The 18,657-nt window shown below is 43.4% G+C and overlaps 1 protein-coding gene across 1 annotated transcript; it reads left to right on the top strand.

Moving 5' to 3' along the window:
• Window positions 1–14,247: 14,247 nt before the first annotated feature.
• Window positions 14,248–17,361, top strand: Tspyl5 (TSPY-like 5). The gene has a single exon (XM_005381841.2). The coding sequence runs from the start codon at window positions 14,603–14,605 to the stop codon at window positions 15,836–15,838; it is 1,236 nt and encodes a 411-aa protein (XP_005381898.1). The 5' UTR covers window positions 14,248–14,602; the 3' UTR covers window positions 15,839–17,361.
• Window positions 17,362–18,657: the final 1,296 nt, after the last annotated feature.

The following is an 18,657-nucleotide window of genomic DNA, read 5'->3' as shown; positions in this document are numbered from 1 at the left end:
ACTGCACAGCTTCCCAGGCACCAGGGGCCCTCCTCCTGGGTGCCTGCACAGCTGGGGGCCCGTCAAAAGGCTGGTGCACCCCGCCATGTGGCTTCCCAGGTGCCGGGGCTCAAGCCTTTTTATTTATCTATTTTTATTTTGAAATAGGTTCTTACTAAGTTACTAGCAGGGCTTGCACTTGTGATCCTTCTGCCTCAGCCTCCTAGAGTCCTGAGAAACCAGGCATGTGTCAGTATGTCTGGCTTGGTATCTCTTGATGACAGCTTAATTTGGGATATTTTTAATCTAGGAGATAAAATTAAGCTAACCATTAAGAAGATAACCCATGCATTTGGTTTCTGTTTAGAGGGAGGGGAAAGGATTTTTTCCTCTCTTCTTTTGGTCCTAATTTCTCCTTTGCTTAGATATCTTCTCTGTGAGGTGATGTCATTGTAGGCTCCAGTCAAGTGGGTGTGAGCAGCTCCTTGAGCAGCCGCTGCTGATTCATCCGGGTGACTCAATCTGCTCAGGTCCCTGGGCTGGGAGGGAGTGATGTCAATCCTCCTCCTCTCAGGCCTCCTCTTTAACTCTCTTCGTGGGAATGCACTAAGCTTCCAAAGGTGGGGGATCCCAGGTGGGGAGCCCTGGACTCCTTATCAGCACAGGGCTGACTCCTTTACCTGCTCACCGTGAAGCTACTTACGGACTGAGATAACCAGGAGGGGACCGAGCCAACCCACCCAAGCAGTCAAGCATGCAGGGGCCCAGCTTCTCAGCCCTGCTCAGCCCCTCTGCTTTGAGGTCAATTCTTTTACACTATCATTTTGTAGGAATGCTTTTCATTCAACTGTTAGATACACCATGGTCCTGTTTCTCAGCAATTTTAATTCAGAATCTTCCAGACTAGAGCAATCCCTAGTTTGAACTATTTCTTTTTCTTTCTTTTCTTCTCTTTCACTCCCCCGCCACCCTGCACCAAACTTAACAGTTCCCAGCTGTGTATCATTTGGCTCTGTTTCCACCCTAGCCTTTTCTGTAATATGCAGCTGGACCTCTTCCAGGTCCCAGATGTGCTATTTATTTATGCTGAAGCATCTGGGCTTTGACACCGTCCTGTCACTGCAACGTGGCAAACTTGTGAAAAGAGCCGACTGGCAGTCGGTTGGCAGCTGCATCACCCTGGTGAACCAGAGAGGCGACTCCAAGGAGCAGGAGACAGCTTGAAGGAGAGGACACAAAGGCAGTGGGAACCCGGATGAAGCCAGAAGCTCACCCTCCCATGCTATGGCTGATATGGCCCCACATGAGCAGTTGCACTGCAAGATGAGGGCTGGGTTCCTTTCCTAGCAGGGCACTGCTGCTGCAGAATCTAAGGTGCTCATCACCTCCCTAAGTGGACCAGAAGTGAGGTTCCCAGTGAGAGCGCAGGTTCTGCCCCTTATGAAGGGGCTGTGAGCACCAGAGTTGGAGCCCGGGAGCTGCAGGGAGGGAGCACCGGACTGGAAACTAGAGAGTCCTGGCTCTGGTTCCCACTTTCTACTTGTTCTTTTTGTGAGCCCAGATGAGACTTTTCATCTGGGCTATAATTTCCTTTTCTATGAACTAGGAAGCCTGGAATGGTATGTGGGGTTTCAAGGTTTTAAAAGAAAATTGAATCAAGTCTTAAGTAAAAACCTTCTGTGTACAAGTGTGCACTCAGTACTACCATGACAAGAAGTAGTAGTGACCATGTTTTAGTAAACAACCTTGTTCGTGTCTACTCCAGCTCACAAACTGACCCCAGCGTCTAAAGGGAGGTAGAGGCATAAGAAGAATGTCTTTCAACTAGCCTCACTTCAGGAGTCAGGAAGCCCAGCTACAGGGCCCTTTGGAGTCACAGACAACAAATCTGCCCTTTTGAGCCTCTCTTTTGTTTCTCCCCTGGTCTGGCTGTTTCTTGGACTTTCGACACCTCCTCATCTTAATGATCAGGAAAGCTGACTAAGAGTTTCTCATAGCAGACATTCTTACATTTATATTAAAAGGATCCCCCCCCATCTGCTAATTGAAAGCTCCATTTCTTATCCTAGTTCTAGCTTCTGGGTGTGTCAAGCCGCAGCAAAGAGGACAAGGGTGTATATGGACATGAGTCCCTCTTTGGTTATTTCTGAGACACTTTTATAGAACACCATGGACTTCCAGGAACACAGTTTGAGAAACACTGGACAAGATGCAATCATTGCTCCAAATCTTTTAATTTTAAGAACTGTCCTCAGAAAATAGTGTTCATCTGGATTAGAATCCTGTAATCCTTAGGACTAGAGAGGACCTTTGCATACACTCACATGATTTGCTTTGAGGGAGTTCCATACCAATCTAGAGTCCTAGTAGTTGGGAAAAATTCCCCTCAGTGAACAGTTATAACTTCTAGTAGCACATAGCTGTCCTCAGGTGGCACAACTTTTTACTGATGGAGTGCTCGTCACATTGGCACATGGACAAAGGAAAATTTCAGGACCCAAAAATGTCCTTCTGTTCAAGTGGCTTTTAATACACAGACCCTTAAGTCTATATGGCCTGGAGGAGAGTGACCTACCACTAAGGAAAGTCTCAATTATCTTGACCTTCCCGATAATTATAGTGATAATAGCTCACCTCCAGTGAGCACAGCAGTTAAGAGCTGTGGTAGACTGTATTGCTGCTTCCAAATGCCTGCTGCTCTGAATGGTGAGAGAGAGAGAATGACCCTTCCCAGTCTCATGGATGTCAGACTTCACCATGGATTTGTTTTGGCCAATGAGATGTGAGCAGAAGTGATGGCCAATGAGATAGGGTCACTTTCAAATTAATGCTGTAAAAGCCAGTGTGAAGTTCCATCATCTTTTTCTTTCTCTTTTTCCAACAAGGGAAACATCAGAGGAACATCTGGACAAGTTGGAGCTTGGGTCCTAGAATGATGATGATGTGGAGTAGAGATGCAAGAGACCCACAACAGACATGTACAAGAATGAAGCATGAGCAAGAAATATACCTTTGTTTGTGTAAGCCTTGATGTACTGGGGTTGTTTCTTATTGGTTAAGAGCCAGGTAGACCTTGGTTTGAAGTTCAGCCATATAACCTTAGACAAATGTCCTAGCTTCTCTGAGTCTCAGTTTTCTCATTTATGACATGTGCATGATAACAACACTTCTTTGGATTATTGAGATAATTAAATATGAAAATGCAAGCAAATTGTTTAGCCCAGTAGGTGGTACTTACAAAACACTCAATATACACTGATATTGTTGTTATAAAATAGATTGAGGGCTCAGAAATAAAAAGGTATGGGTCTATATAAGAGTGAGATGAACACTTACAAAACATGATAACTGACCGTAAATCTTTTAACACTTCTCTTTTGTAAGTAATACATAACAATTTGTAGCCTTGTGTTAGGCAGAAAAATACCCCCAAAGAGATGTCCAAATCTTAATCCCTAGGACCTGTCAATATGTCACTGTAAGCACAAAAAATGAACTTTACTAGTGTGGCTAAGTGAAGGATTTTGAAATGGGGAGGTTATCCTGGATTATTTGAGTTGGTCCAATATAATCCCAGCGTTCCTGTAAGTGAAAGAGAAAGGCAGGAGCACATGAGTGAGAGAAAAGGATGCATTGGGGATGGGGAGAGAATTGGGAGTGATATAATTGCTGGGTGGGAGATACCCAGGGCACAGATTTGCCTCTAGCAGCTCCATCAGGAATACATCTCTGCAACCAAACACAGGGCAACCAAATTGGTTCTCTCACCTCTGGAACTAGAAAATAGTAAATTCATATTGTTTAAAGACACTAAATTTGTAGTAATTTGTTTTAGCAGCAATAGGAAACTAGTGCATGCCCCCTAATTCCCCTTTCTCTTCAGCAGGCAGCCTTATTTGTCTGAGTTCAGAATCATGCAGACTTGGGTTGGATTTCTTTAGCTCCTGATGCACACTGACTCATGAATTAACCCCCTGCCTGAGACTACCCTCTTCTGCTAACTCCCCCTCCATCCCACACGACCCCACCCTATCTCATCCTACAAACGTCATCTCAAAACTGTAAAAGGAGATTTCTATTTTAATTTTTAAATGGCATTTACTTTGTTAACTATGTGCAATGTTGAGGATGGTTTGTCATGATGGTTTCCAGTGACTGTTGAATGATAAAATCAAGGCCAAAAGGTCAGGCCTTTAGATGTACCCTGAAGTAGGCCAGTATGATTCTTCTCAAGACAAAACTCTTTCCATGAATGAATTCTTTCATTATCCAGAGAATGTCATATAAACTCTCTTGATGGAGAAAGAATTCATTGACTATTCTAATACACAAGGCATATGGCAGTAATTTTAAAAATACTGTTGGTTGCTGAAAATCTGGCTTGATTATAAACCAGGAGAATTGACTACAGTCATTTGTTCCCTGTACATCCTTTGTTTTACTTTTTAATTGACTTGAGTGATGGAAGGAAAGAGGCAGGAGGGATATTGTCATTTCCTTCCCAGAGACACTTTTCTTCTACTTTGGTTTTCCTCTGTGCCGTTGGAATGACAACTACAGACTCCTGTGTTTGTAAATCTCCTGCAGAAGCTAACTCAGTGTCCACTGTCATTCTCAGAACTGTCCCAGCTGTGGTCAGGCTGGGTTTCCCCAGTCTCCTGCGATGGGAAGATGGGCCTTGGTGTCATGAGAACAAGGCAGAGAAAGGAGGGTAAATATCCTGGTCTCAGACTATGGATCATACCTTTAATCACAGAGCAGTAGATATCCTTTCTCTATTCTAAGTAAAATAATAATTCTGTGTTTAAATTTCTCTTTGTTTTGTTTGTTTTCTCTTAATAAAATAAGGTTGCAGCATGAGAGAGGAACACTTTATAAGTCTGAGTTCCAGCCAATAGATTGTTTATCTTTTCTTACACGTGGCCTTGTATTTCTGGGTCTCCCCAACTCCCAGACTTTTTAGGGATCATAGTTGAGACTCCCTGACTTCAGACTTTTCCTGTCTTTGAGAAGTGGGCCTAGAAAAGTGTATCTACTTACTTTCCAGTACCTGCATCTCCCACTCAAAGCATCTGTAAAATCTTGGTCTCAGCAGTAGGCTGAATATTCTTGTGTTAAATTTTTACTATCTCATTTCAATCCAGATTCTATGGTAGAAGCTCTTACGAATTTACTGCCACATAATTTTCTTTTATTCAATATTTTGTCTAAATATGGTTATACCCATTTTTAGCTAGACATGGTATGAATTAGTACTGAATCATGCCCAAGACCAGATGGAGCTTGCTTTTTCTGAGGAAGTCAAAGCATTAAGTTTGCTCATCTTTGTTATGAAAAATACCAGCTTGAGCAATTATCTGGCTGGTGTCCTAATTGTCTTAATCTGCAAATCAGTGGGGCCATATGGCCCACCTGATCAATTATACAGGTATTGATTAAGTTGGGGAGGAAGAAGAATATCCAAAGAGGCTTAGTTAGTCACTGAGTCTGCCATTTATGTCAGGAACAGGTCAGATGCTCTGTAAAGATTTGCAGATGTGGCTCCTGAGGGTAAGCGATGTGAAAATCTCTGAGCTGGTCTTAGGAAGTCTTTATTTTGTGCAGAGGAGAAAATATTTGCGAGTGTACATTATCCATGGTAAGAAACCGGAGTTAACACAGACTCTATGTGTGAAAAAATAAAACACCATTGAAAATAATGGTCATCTTTGAAATTTAAAATGAAAAAAGGAGAGCAGTCATGCTTGACAAGTATATAATTCCTCTCTTGTAGAGGCCACTTTCCAGATGCCATGGATTGCTCCTTGCCTCAGTGCCTGAGGCAGAGCCCTACCTGACTCTATGCACTATTTCTTTTCCACAGCTTCTCTGGAGGGAGAGGAACAAAAATCTCTCTTCTCTGGGGAATTCAAATAATTTCTAGACACTTGCTCATGATTTCACTTAAGAAGTTTTTTTTTTTTTTTTAATAAGGGTGTAGAATAGGGGTTGCAAAGTAGAGCCTGCAAGCAGAATTATTTTAAAAGTGAGAAATTTCACAGAAAAATGCAAATTTCTCCATGGCAACTGTTACTTGGAACTGAATGGCAACTGCCAGCCTGAGATGAGACATCCTTATTCCCCCCATGCACTGCTTACCTGGACTGTAAATGAACCCTGATCTCCAAAACCACCTAGGATGCTCTGGGGAAACTGAGTCACAAAGGTCCTGTGGCAGGAAAACAAAACTCATCTCTCGTGGGGCTCAAGCTGAGTCTGAATGTGAGCGGGGAAGGTTTTGAAGTGGGAAGACATTTTTGCAGCCACAAAAATTGCTTCTCAGACCACATCACTTTGTAGGGATAGCAATGATAGGAAAGTGAAGGGAGACAGGGAAAAAGGAAGGAATGGGGAGAAGGGCGGGGCTCTCAGGAAAGCTCTGCACCCATCTGGCAGCAGGAGCAGAGTAAAATCCCTGGCATCCCTTCATACCATGTAGTCAACCACAGGCTCTTGCCAGGGAGAATAAGTCCCTGGAAGAAGGCTGCAATTGCAGAGGCTGCCTGGGATATTTGTGCACACTCCCCTCTGAATCCTATAAGCAGTTTCCATGGATTAAGTTATTTTAGCCTTGGACTGGAACCACTGTGGAACTGCTTTCACCAGCTACTGCACCGCAGCCTATAAAGTGGTTGCTCCAGGACATGGACATAGGGTTGGGGCCTTCAACCTCAATTTTCCTCTTTGCATTTAGTATTGCAGGTGCATGTGTTTTCTCTGAGAAGCTATTTTTTCATAATCTCCCAGACACTATAAATGTTACCCCGCATTGATTTCTGTTCTTGTTCTAGAGTCAAATCTGTAGCCAGCCTCTAGCCAAATGTGTGAGGCACAGAGGAATGGTGTGTACTTGAGTACTTCTCTGTGCTTCGTTCAGTTTGGATTTCTCAGCCTTTAACTTTCCTTCATCCTTTCTCTTTACTATTAATTTTAAGTGATTTTTAAAGCATGTCTTATTGCACCAGGAATTACACAAATACAAAATGAATAAAGAAAGTAGGCATTTTAAAAAGCCAGGAGTATCTGCGATTAAATTAGCCTAGCTAAAATAAACTCGAATAACAAAACCCTATGCTTATGAGAACTAGTTGATCACAACATATAACAGAACATTTTAACCCCATGCTGCTTGTCCATTAATTTAAAATTCAATATAATTTTATCTTCATTCATTCTTCTCATGTCCTTAATGCAAATTCCTCACTCCATGAAAACTGGTATCTTACTTGATAAAGGGGATCAGGGCTTGTAATTCTTTCTGTGGACTCCTTAGCTGGTGTCTGTGATGTGCTTAGGTTCTCTGCTCACAGGGTTCACTTCCCACCCCAGTGCCATGTAGGACCTGGTTATTCTCTGCAGCAGTGAGCCCCTTCGCTCTCACAGCTAGGTGGGATCCACATATAATCTTAAAGCCTAAGAGGCAGAAGTGATTCCAGTGTCTATTCTCCATGTTATCCCATTCCAATGACACATTTCCTGGGTTATCTCAAGATTCAAACTTAGGTTCTGTTTGAATATTTCCCTCCCACTGATCTTCCAAATTTTGCAGCCTCCTTTGTGTATTTCTGTGCCATTAATTGATATATTGTAGTTGGGGGAAAAAAGAAGAGTAAGCTTGTGAAGACTGTGTGTCTGTGTAGAGACATAACAGTAAGATATAAAATTTAGGTACGGGAGATCAACAAACATTTCTGAACAGCACCAAAAGAGATGGTGAGAAGAGAGAAACTTGTACTGTACTGTTTTCCCGCTCACAATAGCATATGGTGTTGTTGACTAAGAACAATTTGTTTTTGGTTTGGAAAATGATGAGAGCTGTTTGTTGCAGGAATAGCTATGGGATATTTCAGGGAATAGCATGTGTATAAGGCAAGTTCAGCCTTTATAACTTGTGAGGCTTCTGAGACAAAAAAGTTGAATGAGTAACCCAACTGGAGAAGAATTCAATGGTATGATAAATTATGAAATTATGTATTAAAAGCAACACCCTCAATAAAAGGAGTATACTCGCAGTTCTGAATTCAACCCATAACTGATGAAAGGAGGACTTTCCTGTAGAGCACTTAGTTTTACTTCATGAGTTTTCCCCTTAGTAGTAGTAAAAATGTCCATATTTGAAATTTTATGGGTTTCTTGATTTTTGCAATATAACCATGTTTTGTAGGGTCCTCTTTGAATACATTCTGCAATTTTATTACATTATCAATGTGACTTGTCTCTTAAGGAATTTTAAAGTCACCCATCCTTTACTTTTCTTTAGCTTCAGTGTTGCATACCTAGCCCCATTAGACACTGGCTCTGGTCTGGGTAATGCCATTATAACGAATATGAATTTTTATAGTTGCAACAATTTATGAAATTCAGGTGAATTGAAACCTGGCAATTAAAGTGACTTGGTGGGTTACTACTTATAATTCCACTTTTTAAAGGTACATGCATGCCTAATTATTTAGGTTGTTCCCTGTTTTATTTCTCCATCTTCCCCAGAGGCTAAGGGATCTATCCATTTTATCCTTGATAGAAGAGTATCTTGTGTGCATTTGGTTTTTGCTGAGGTTTGTGTCCACTGATGTGTGCCACCCTCAACATTCATCACCAAGTCCTTTACTCTGTACCTTCTGCGTCTATACTGCAAGGCCCAACTGGACTCCTCTGTGGCCCTCTTGGGAAGCAGGAGAAATGCAAGGTCACCATTCCACAGAGTATCCTTTGTCAACACTTACTTCGTACATACTTCCGTGTATTGTGGTTGCCTGTAATGGTGTGGAGCTCTCTGAGAGGATTTCTTGTCTGAGTTCCAGTTGTCAAGCTGGGAACTCATTCTCCCTAACTTCCTATCTCTAGCTTATCAAGGGAGGATGGTCTCTACCAATTCCCCAAGGGGCTGGACCCCTGGAGGAGTCACTGTGAGAATTCTGTTCTCAAAATCCTATGCCAACTATTCGTTCTTGGATCTTCTCCAAGCTCTACGATAGCATGCCAGGAAAGGTTCTTATCTCTTTCTGTGGGCGAAGGAAAAGCTCATATTCCACCACGCACTTTTCCTTTGCTGTGCATTATGTTAAAACTCTGCGTGTTTAGCATCCCAGGATGACTTACCTTTGAAGATATATATATTTTTCAGTGCTATTGTATATTTTCTCTCAAGAGCTTGCTTTGGAATTCAAGTTAAGAATCTGAATAACTGAATTCTGCTTGCTGGGTTTCCCAGTACACTCACTTATTTATTAGAATATTCCCACGATAAGCATAGTTCATACCCCATAAATAAATGAATCATGGCTAACTGATGCATATATTGTATATATGTATGCATATACATATCTATATATGTCTATATATGTGATTTTTGAGAATTAAGAAATATTTTTACACACTAGAGGGAAGAGCTTAAGTTCTAGAGCAAGTGATATCTCAAGCCACAACATCACATCATGTAGTATTGGTGAAGAGCACGTGCGTGGAGTTAGAATACTTGGGTGAAAGCTACTTACTAGCTGTGTGACCTTGGGGAAGTTACTGAACCATATTATGTAGCTGTAACCTCTTCTGCAAGATGGAAGTAATAATTGCACCTGCCCCATGGGGTGGTTATGGGGATTAAATGGCTTAAGACATGACACCCTATAAAGTACAAATAAAAGTGAAATTTTATTATAATTGCTAGTATGTGCAAGGCTCCATGCTGGGTGCTCTGAGGGATAAAAGTAAAAGATGCACAGTCTCTAACTATATGTAGTTTACTATCTAATTAGGAACCTAAGCTACTTTCCAATGTAAAGTTAGGTATTAATACCCGAGCAGAAAACCAACAGTTCAATTTGCAGCACAGACCAGCCTCTTTCATAGAAAGCCAGAGGGACCAGGTGACATGTACCAGAGCAGTATTTGCACACAGGGGGAGAGTCTCACATTTGTTTCCCTTCCACTGATGCTTATCTCTCTGACATGCCGAAAACAGGTTCAAGGCAGATTGTAGAATAAAGACTGCTTGCAGTGGCCCGGCCACTGTTAATCCTGCAATGGCTTAGCCATGGTTGAGCATTCAGTGACGCAGATGCTGACACTGGATTAAAGCTCTTGACAGTAGAGGTTGGTTGAACTGTGAGTGCTCTGAGAAGTGGGCCAACTGCTTAATGCAGTTTATAGTGTGATGGTGGGTGCTTTAGCTGATTTTTGGATTTTTCTGAGTTACAGAGAGTTCCAGTTAAAGTGTGATTATCCAGCTGAAGAGGTAATTCTGCACAAGAACTGGTACAAAACAGTGCATGTCTAACTGCTGAACAAATCATGCAATGAACAGCTGTTCCCTGAGCTCAAGGACAGGGCTGCTTATTGTGGTCTAGGCTGGTTGTGAACAGCTTTGAGAAGAAATGATTAGGAAAGGCCTTTGACAGGACTTAAGGTGATTTTTGGACTAATTAATTCCTTTTAAGTCAAATATTAGTTCTCCCAACTTAATATCTTAACTTGTCACCCTAGATTTTTCATTACACACTGTCCCTGAGAAGCACTCTGTAACACAAGATAATTCTCTTTTTAAAAATTGTTTTTCTTTTTTTTTCCGGTACCTGGAATCGAACTCATGACCTTGCGCTTGCCAGGCAGGTGCTGTGCCACTGAGCTAAATCCCCAGCCCCTCAAGATAATTCTCTAATAAACTATGAATTTAATGGAAAATATAGCTTCCACCTATAACATTACTTTAGTAGGGAAAGGGGGATATTTTGAATTTCAGACAAACAATTTACAAATCCAGTTTAAACAACTCTTTTAATTAATTCTTCCACTAAACAATTACTTATTAAGTGCTTTGGATGTGCCAGACACTGTTGTAGGCGGTGAAGGAACACCAAATAGCAAACAAAGCAAAGATCTGTGCCCTCCTAGAGCTGATATTATGGAGAGAGGAGAAAGTAGAAGAACAAGCATAATAAATAATTGGTATGGTGTGTTGAATGGTGATAAGTGCTATGGGATAAAGAAAAAAATAGAATAAAAGACCTGAGGATGGGTAGCAATTTTAAATAAGATAGCCACTGAGAAGGTGATATTTAAAAAAAGTGTGCAGGGAGCTGGCCATACTTAATTGACCAAATGTAGAGTAAAGCTCTCAAGCCAGAGTTAGTGCAATGGCCCTGTGGCAGGAGTTTATCTAGTGAGTTCAAAGAATAGTAAGGAGACCAGTGCCGTGGAACCTAGGTGACATCAGATTGCTGGCCCATGAGGATACTCCAAGGCTTCCAGGAGCTTTGGGGCTTGCCTCTTTTTTAGACTGCTGCAAGAGCTGTTTCTGTTCCCTTTGAACCTGAAAGTATTAGTTTGAAAGTCTGCTTTTCGCACTTTCAAATTGGTCCTGGATTCTGTCGCCATTCACGGGCTTACTACCTGGCTGGTCTAGGGGCTGCCTCCGGAAATACAAGGCAGGCTGAGGAAAACGTTTCTAGGGCATCCTCACCGCTACCGTGAAGAGTGCGTGCTTCTGAGCCTACACCTAGAAGACACTGTTCTGCTCCTTGAATGGTCATTTCCATCTCTGACCACCTTTCTGCCTTGCCTTAATTACTGGAGCACTGATTCACGAACTTCATCCGGGATTCATGAACTTCATCCGGTCCCGTACCTTGAAGGACAGCCCAGCTTCGTAACTGAGAATTAAGATGCTGGATGACATGGGTGAGCTTCTAGGGAAGACGTGTCCTGCTGATGCTGACTGGTGGGGCTGACTTTCTTAGGAGCCAAGGCAGGTGTTTACAGTTTAGGTCTGGAAGGACTGGCCATTGGTAGCCATAAAGCATGGTTACTGAATCTTGGAGGTGCTCTTGGGCATCACAGACCTGCAGTTTTATCATCAGAAAAATAGGTACAATAACATAAACAAAGATAATACTATAAAGCATCTAGTAATGTATAAAAATCCTACAGAAAATAGGAATTGATGGTCTTTACCTCAATCTGATAAAAGCCGTCTATAACAAACCAACAGCCAACATCATACTAAATGGACAAAAACTAAAAGCTTTCACTGTAAAATCAGGGACAAGACAAGGATGTCCACTGTCACCACTCCTGTTCAACATAGTTCTGGAAGCATTAGCCAGAGCAATTAGACAAGAGAGAGATATAAAAGGAATACGAATAGGAAAGGAAGAAGTGAAATTATCATTATTCACAGATGACATGATACTCTACATGGAAGACCCCAAAAACTCCACCAGAAGACTCCTAGAATTAATCAATGAATTCAGTAGCATAGAAGGATATAAAGTCCACACTTAAAAATCAATAGCATTCCTATACATATTGAGAGAGCAACTAAAGAAACCATACCTTTCAAAATAGCATCCAAAAAATTAAAATATTTAGGAATCAATCTAACAAGAGAAGTAAAAGATCTATACAGTGAAAACTACAGTACTCTGAAAAAAGAGATTGAAGAGGATTTTAGAAAATGGAAAGATATTCCTTGCTCATGGATAGGAAGAACCAACATTGTGAAAAATGCCACTCTTTCTAAATTGTTGCACAGATTCAATGCAATTCCAATTAAAATACCATTAGAATATCTCACAGATCTAGTGAAAACATTCCTAAAATTCATCTGGAACAAGAAGAGACCCCGGGCAACAAAGACAAGGCAGGTGGCATCACAATCCCTGACTTGAAATTATACTACACAGCTACCGTGATAAAATCAATATGGTACTGCAATATATAGATTACAGATCTAAATATTAAAACAGAAACACTAAATCTACTGGAAGAAAAAGCAGGTAAAAAGCTTGCAGGCACAGGAGTAGGCAGGGAGTTCATGAACAAAAGCCAAACTGCACGGGAAAGACTTTAAAGAATGGACAACTGGGATCTCATCTTACTGAAAATGTTTTGCGTATCGAAAGAAATCGCCAGCAGAGTAAAAAGAAAACCCACAAATTGGAAAAAAATTCTAGCTGACTGTCCCTTGGACAAAGGACTCCTATGTAGAACATACAAAGAATTAAAAACATCAGCCCCCCAAATTCAAAGACCCAATACAAAAGTGGCATCTGAGATGAACACACACTTCTCAGATAAAGAAATAGAAATGGCAAATAAATACAAGAGAAAATGTTCAACATCAGTAGTCATTCATGAAAGGCAAACTAAAACAATACTGAGATTCCATCTCACCCCAGTAAGAATGGCTAGCATTAAGAAATGAACCAATGACAAATGCTGGCGAGGCTGTGGAGAAAAAGAACTCTTCTCCACTGCTGGTGGGACTGTGGACTGGAGAAACCACTGTGGAAATCAGTTAGGAGATTCCTCAGTAAACTAGGACTAGAGGTCCCATTCAATCCAGCTATTCCCCTTCTGCGTATTTTCCCAGAAGAACTGAAAACATCATATCACAGCCATATATGTGTACCCATGTTTATAGTAGTGCATTTTGTAATAGCTAAATCATGCAAGCAACCCAACTGCCCATCTACTGAGGAATGGATCAAAAAATTGTGGTAGTTTTACATAATGGAATATTACTCAGCTATAAAGATAAACTAGAGGTTTTTATAAGTAAATGGATGCAACTAGAGACTATTCTTATAAGTGAAATAAATCAGACCTGCATGTGTAAACACCTTATCTCACTAGTGTAAGAACCTGAAAGGGTGAGTAAAATCTAGGAGGTACAATAGACATTGTGAAAGGGAAGGAAACTGCTCAAAAGGAAAGAACAACTGGGTTGAGGGAAAAGAGAAAAAAAGAAGGGGAAAAATATATGTATACACAGGATAGCTAACACAGTTGTACTACTGACCTTTATTGCCCTATTGAAAGAAACAGTTAATGTTTAAGTGTATGATCAATCTTACATGTCTATCTGATTATGAAAATTGAAGATATCAATATGTAATACAACAACCATTGTTAATTTCCTATCACCTTGTCTGAGATTCTGTAATGCTTGTACTTTTTTTGTGTTATTTTCTAAATGTATGTGTGTTTGTTAAGATATTTTCATTCTTTTATCTTTAAAATAAAAAAAGCATGTAGTAACGTGTCCAACAATATGATACTCATAAATTACTAGCTGCTGTTATTTTTTGGTAGTTAAGTCGCTCAGGCCTGGCATTATGGCTCCCACCTTCACATTCCGTGGTGCCACAGCAAATCTCTTAGCAGAGGGTATCAAGGATGACACACAGAGGCGAAGAGCAGTCTCATCATGACAGATGTCACAAAACATCACTGAATGGATGACGGTGTTCAGAAAATAGGGGGCAGTCGTGACGGTTATCTTGTAGAAAGGAACAAATGTGCTCTATGAATTCCTGGAGGCCCGCATGAGATCTGCAAAGGGAGGACGCCAACACACTGCAGCCAAGGTCGGAGGAAACTGCAACATCTAGAGCAAGAGCGGCTCCGGGCGTGCGCGGTGAAGAAGTGCGCAGCTACACAGGCGGAGCCAATCACCCGGCGGCTCAGTCGGTCGTGCAGTCGTGACGTCAGCGGTTGCTATGGAGATTCACGCTGGGAAGACCACTGGCTCACGCCAGGGGCCGCCGGGTCAGAACATGGCTTTGAAGCGGACTCCGCTACCAACATGAGCGGCCGCAGTAGAGGTCGAAAGTCCTCCCGCGCCAAAAGCCGGGGCAAAGGCCGCGCCAAAGCCCGAGTCCGCGCTGCTCCCGGCGGGGCCGCACGCGACCCGGATGCTGCACGGTTGCAGAGCCCCGGGGAGGACACTCAGGTGGCACAGGGGCAGGCCAGCGCGGGCGGGGGAGGCCCGAAGCCTGCTGCTCCCGCGCCGCCCCCGCCGCCGAGGCTCCCGGACCAGGACGCCTCCCGGCTGCCCCTGGACTGCGGCCTCGCGCTCAGGGCTCGGGCTGCGGGGGGCTGTGCGGTGGCTGACGCCAGGCCCGGCCCAGGAAGGGCCACGTCCTTCGCAGAGCGCCTGGCCGCAGACACAATCTTCGTGGGGACTGTGGGGCCTGCGGCGAGGCTGAAAACTGGTCCCCGCGCTGGAACCCGGCGTGGCCCTTCTGCAAAGAAGGTGCCAGAAAAAAGCTGTGGCTCAGCCGGTGGGAAGCCGAAGAAAGCGGCGGCTGGGGAGTGTAGCCCTGTCTCAGATGAGGAGGAAAGGACAGTGGTGGAGATGCATTCTCGGGCGGGGCCGCTAGCGACAGAAGGCGACATGGACACGCTGGAGACTGTCCAGCTGAAGCTGGAGACCATGAACGCGCAGGCGGACCGGGCCTACCTCAGGCTCTCGCGCAAATTCGGGCAGCTTCGACTGCACCACTTGGAGCGCCGGAATGTCCTCATCAAGAACATCCCGGGCTTCTGGGGGCAAGCTTTCCAAAACCACCCCCAGCTCTCTTCCTTTCTCAACAGCCAAGACAAAGAGGTGCTAAGCTACTTGAACAGCTTGGAAGTGGAGGAGCTTGGCCTCGCTAGATTGGGCTACAAAATCAAGTTCTACTTTGGCCGTAACCCCTATTTCCAAAATAAGGTGCTCATCAAGGAATACGGGTGTGGTCCTTCTGGTCAGGTGATTTCTCGTTCTACCCCAATCCAGTGGCTCCCAGGACACGATCTGCACTCCATGAGTGAGGGAAACCTAGAAAAGAACCGTAGCTTCTTTGGGTGGTTTGTAAACCACAGTTCTATTGAGTCTGACAAGATTGTTGAGATAATCAATGAGGAACTGTGGCCCAATCCCCTGCAATACTACCTTATGAGTGAAGGAGCCCGTGGAGAGAAAGCAAAGGAGGGCAGGCCAGGTCCAGCAAAGCAGCCAGTGGAGAGCCCCGCACCTGGGGTAAAACCATCCAGCTGATCGTGTGCAAGTCTCCCTGCTGCCTCCTGAGGGACCTGTTCCTGGCTGTCCACATGTGTGCTTGGAACACATGTTCTGTGTTCTCTTCATCTTGGCTCCTATGTGCTGTGGTCCATTTGGACTTTAGCCAGAATATGGCACTTATGATCATGTTCTTTTGCCTCTCTGTGACCTTCTTTTATTTATTTTTTCTTACAATAGTGTCACAAGTGGTCTCATCCTGCTGTTTGTGTGTTGGGCACTTATACTTCAGATGTGTACTGCCTTTCTGTATGTTGCCTGGACCCTGTTTTTGACTCTGACTTTTCCCACTTGTCTTTAACATAAACATTCTCAAGTCATTCTTCAGGAGGACCAGAGCATCCTCAAACTGTGCTACTTCATGGCCAGTGACTTGCCAGGCTTCAAGTTCATGCTGGCCATGTGCTCTATCAATGGAAAGCTTTATTGTTACCACTGCAAAATTAAGCCAGTGCATGTGATTAGCCAGAGTTTATTGTTACGTGGGTCAAGAGCACCAGCTAAGGTGCTACCTACCGTATCTTCAGCTTTGGCCAGCAGAATGGCGTTTGACTGCTGGGCATCGGTGGGCAGTGTGCCATGTATTCTCTACTATCATGTGTGTCTTCTTGCCTCTGGGCGTGTCTACTGAACCTTCCATGTCTGGCTATGCCTGGAGGCTGTCAGATCTCTAAATTTTGTCTAGGTTGCTGTCGGCCCTCATTGGCTTCCTGGTCAACAAGAACCTCAGGGGCTGCCTATGGACTCAGGCACCCTGCCAGTGCATGCCCTCCCCAGACTTCAAGAACCCTTCTGGCTGAGACTGATGGGTGGGCTGGTATGTATGGGCACAGGTTCACTGTCTTGGTGCTGTGGTTTTAGGTGAGGGTGGGCCTGGGTCTCATCCTTGTCAGCGAAGTACCTTTGTCAACTACCCTTACTTCCTTTACGATATGACCAGGGTACCCTAGGGGAGGTACAGTGGAGGAGGTGTTTCTCATCTGTGAACTGCTGTCTGCTTGACTTTATTTCACATCTCCACAGTACTTCCTTGACTTCCATACCTCTCTCACATGCTACCTTCCATTTTCCCTGTTTTCTCCTCTTCCTACCACCCTCCTTTCCCCCTTTCCTTTCTTCCTTTTTTATTTTTTGAATTTTTTAAATAGTATCACAGCTCAGGCAGAAAAGACACAAAGCAGGCTTTTGTACATGTAGAGCCCATACAGCTGGGGACCTCTATGCACACTCTCATACTAGGCTGAAATAGTCAAGGAAACCAAAAGGCCAAGTGAGTTTCTGATCAGACTCTGGTCCTCACAACTGGGTCCTACGCTAGAGTTCAGAAGCTGAAAACCCAAGGCAACCATGTTGTAGACTAGTGTCTATTCTTTTTTTTTTTTTTTTTGTAGCACCTATGGGTTAAACCCAAGGTCTAGGCACTTTTATATCCTCAGCCCTTAAAAAAAAAGTTTGTGTGTGTGTGAGAGAGAGAGAGAGAGAGAGAGAGACAGAGACAGAGACAGAGAGAGAGAGAAGGGAGAGAGAGATGCAAGATCTCACTAAATTGCTAAGTTGCCCAGGCTGGGCTCAGGCTTGCAATCTTCCTGGCTCAGCCTCCCATACTACTAGGTTTACAGGCTGTTCTTGCTGTGAGTGTTGTTTATGTGTTCCTCAAGATCCAGGGGCCTCCTGCCGTCTCTTCCTTTGCAGTAGTTTCAGCCATCTAATCATCAGTCCCAGCTTTCCTACTTTGACAGTCCTTTGCTCTGACCTTCAAATGCCTGCAGGAGTGGGCATTTGTCTCCACTATGGAGGATTCCAAGGTGCACTTAGGGCATGGAGAATCTGTTCTAGACCTTCAGGTTATTTCCAGCGGCTGGGCAAGCTGAGTTGGGCGCACCCTGCCAGGCTAGTCTGCGTCCTCTTTCCCCCTGATCCCTGAGGGTGGGAAGGAGGATTAGGTCTACATCTGCACCTCTGCCCCAAGCTTCCCTTACCTCAGAGTAGACCTCAGTCTGAGTTTTGTGAGGGAGTCGTTGGCTGAGAGTTGCAGTAAAGGGAGGCTAGGTAGGGAAATTGGAGCAAAAATGTGGAGCAGGCATGATCCTGGTAACTGATGGCCCTAGGAAGCTGCAGGGAGAACATGCTTATCAGTTATAAAAAAGGGACAAAAAGCGCCTACCTCAGGGCCAGGAAGGGAGCATTAAAGGGGGCGTCGATAAGTAAGAGCATAGAGTTATGTCCAATTTGCATTTCATCATTAGTGGATTTTTTTTTTTTTGCGTCACAGAAATAAATCAAAACCAGAATAGTGTTACTTTGGATACTTCCTCTTTAGTTCTAGATGTGACCCTGTATATGTGGATGATTAATGCTACATTGCTGTGTATTTTGCCTCCAAAATCTTAACCACTTTCCACACTTTTGCTTAAAATGTACAAGTCCACTTTTTAAAGAAAATGTTTTGCCTTCTATTGTGGAGATTTTCAGAAACACAGAGGCTAGTCCTTGGGCCCTGTGTGCCCATCACCTAGCTACAGTCACCAGTTGTGATTAAGCTAGTTTCTTCTACCTGTGTTGTTTATTGAAAGTCTCAATGGGCTGCTTTGAGAGATCGGAACTCTGGTGGTGATAGTTACAGGCGTACTATCATTAGAAGTGTGCTTTTTGCTTTCAGTGTTAACTAATGAAGTCCCACAAATGGGTCTTAGAAATGAGTCTTCAGAATTAGCAGGGAGACTCAGAGATAAAGGGATGCTCTGTCTCCCCGACATCCTCAAAAGGAGAGACAATTCTATTATAAAACTACTTTAAAA

Source organism: Chinchilla lanigera, unplaced genomic scaffold (genome assembly GCF_000276665.1).
Source record: "Chinchilla lanigera isolate Chin_1 unplaced genomic scaffold, ChiLan1.0 scaffold00016, whole genome shotgun sequence".
In the NCBI taxonomy this organism is placed as follows: Eukaryota; Metazoa; Chordata; class Mammalia; order Rodentia; family Chinchillidae; genus Chinchilla; species Chinchilla lanigera.
The sequence above is the reverse complement of the archived record's forward strand: the minus strand, read 5'-3'. Positions and strand labels throughout refer to the sequence as shown.

Bases quoted from the DNA above. Each gene is read 5' to 3' on its own strand.
- Tspyl5 (XM_005381841.2), top strand. From the start codon at position 14,603: ATGAGCGGCCGCAGTAGAGGTCGAAAGTCCTCCCGCGCCAAAAGCCGG.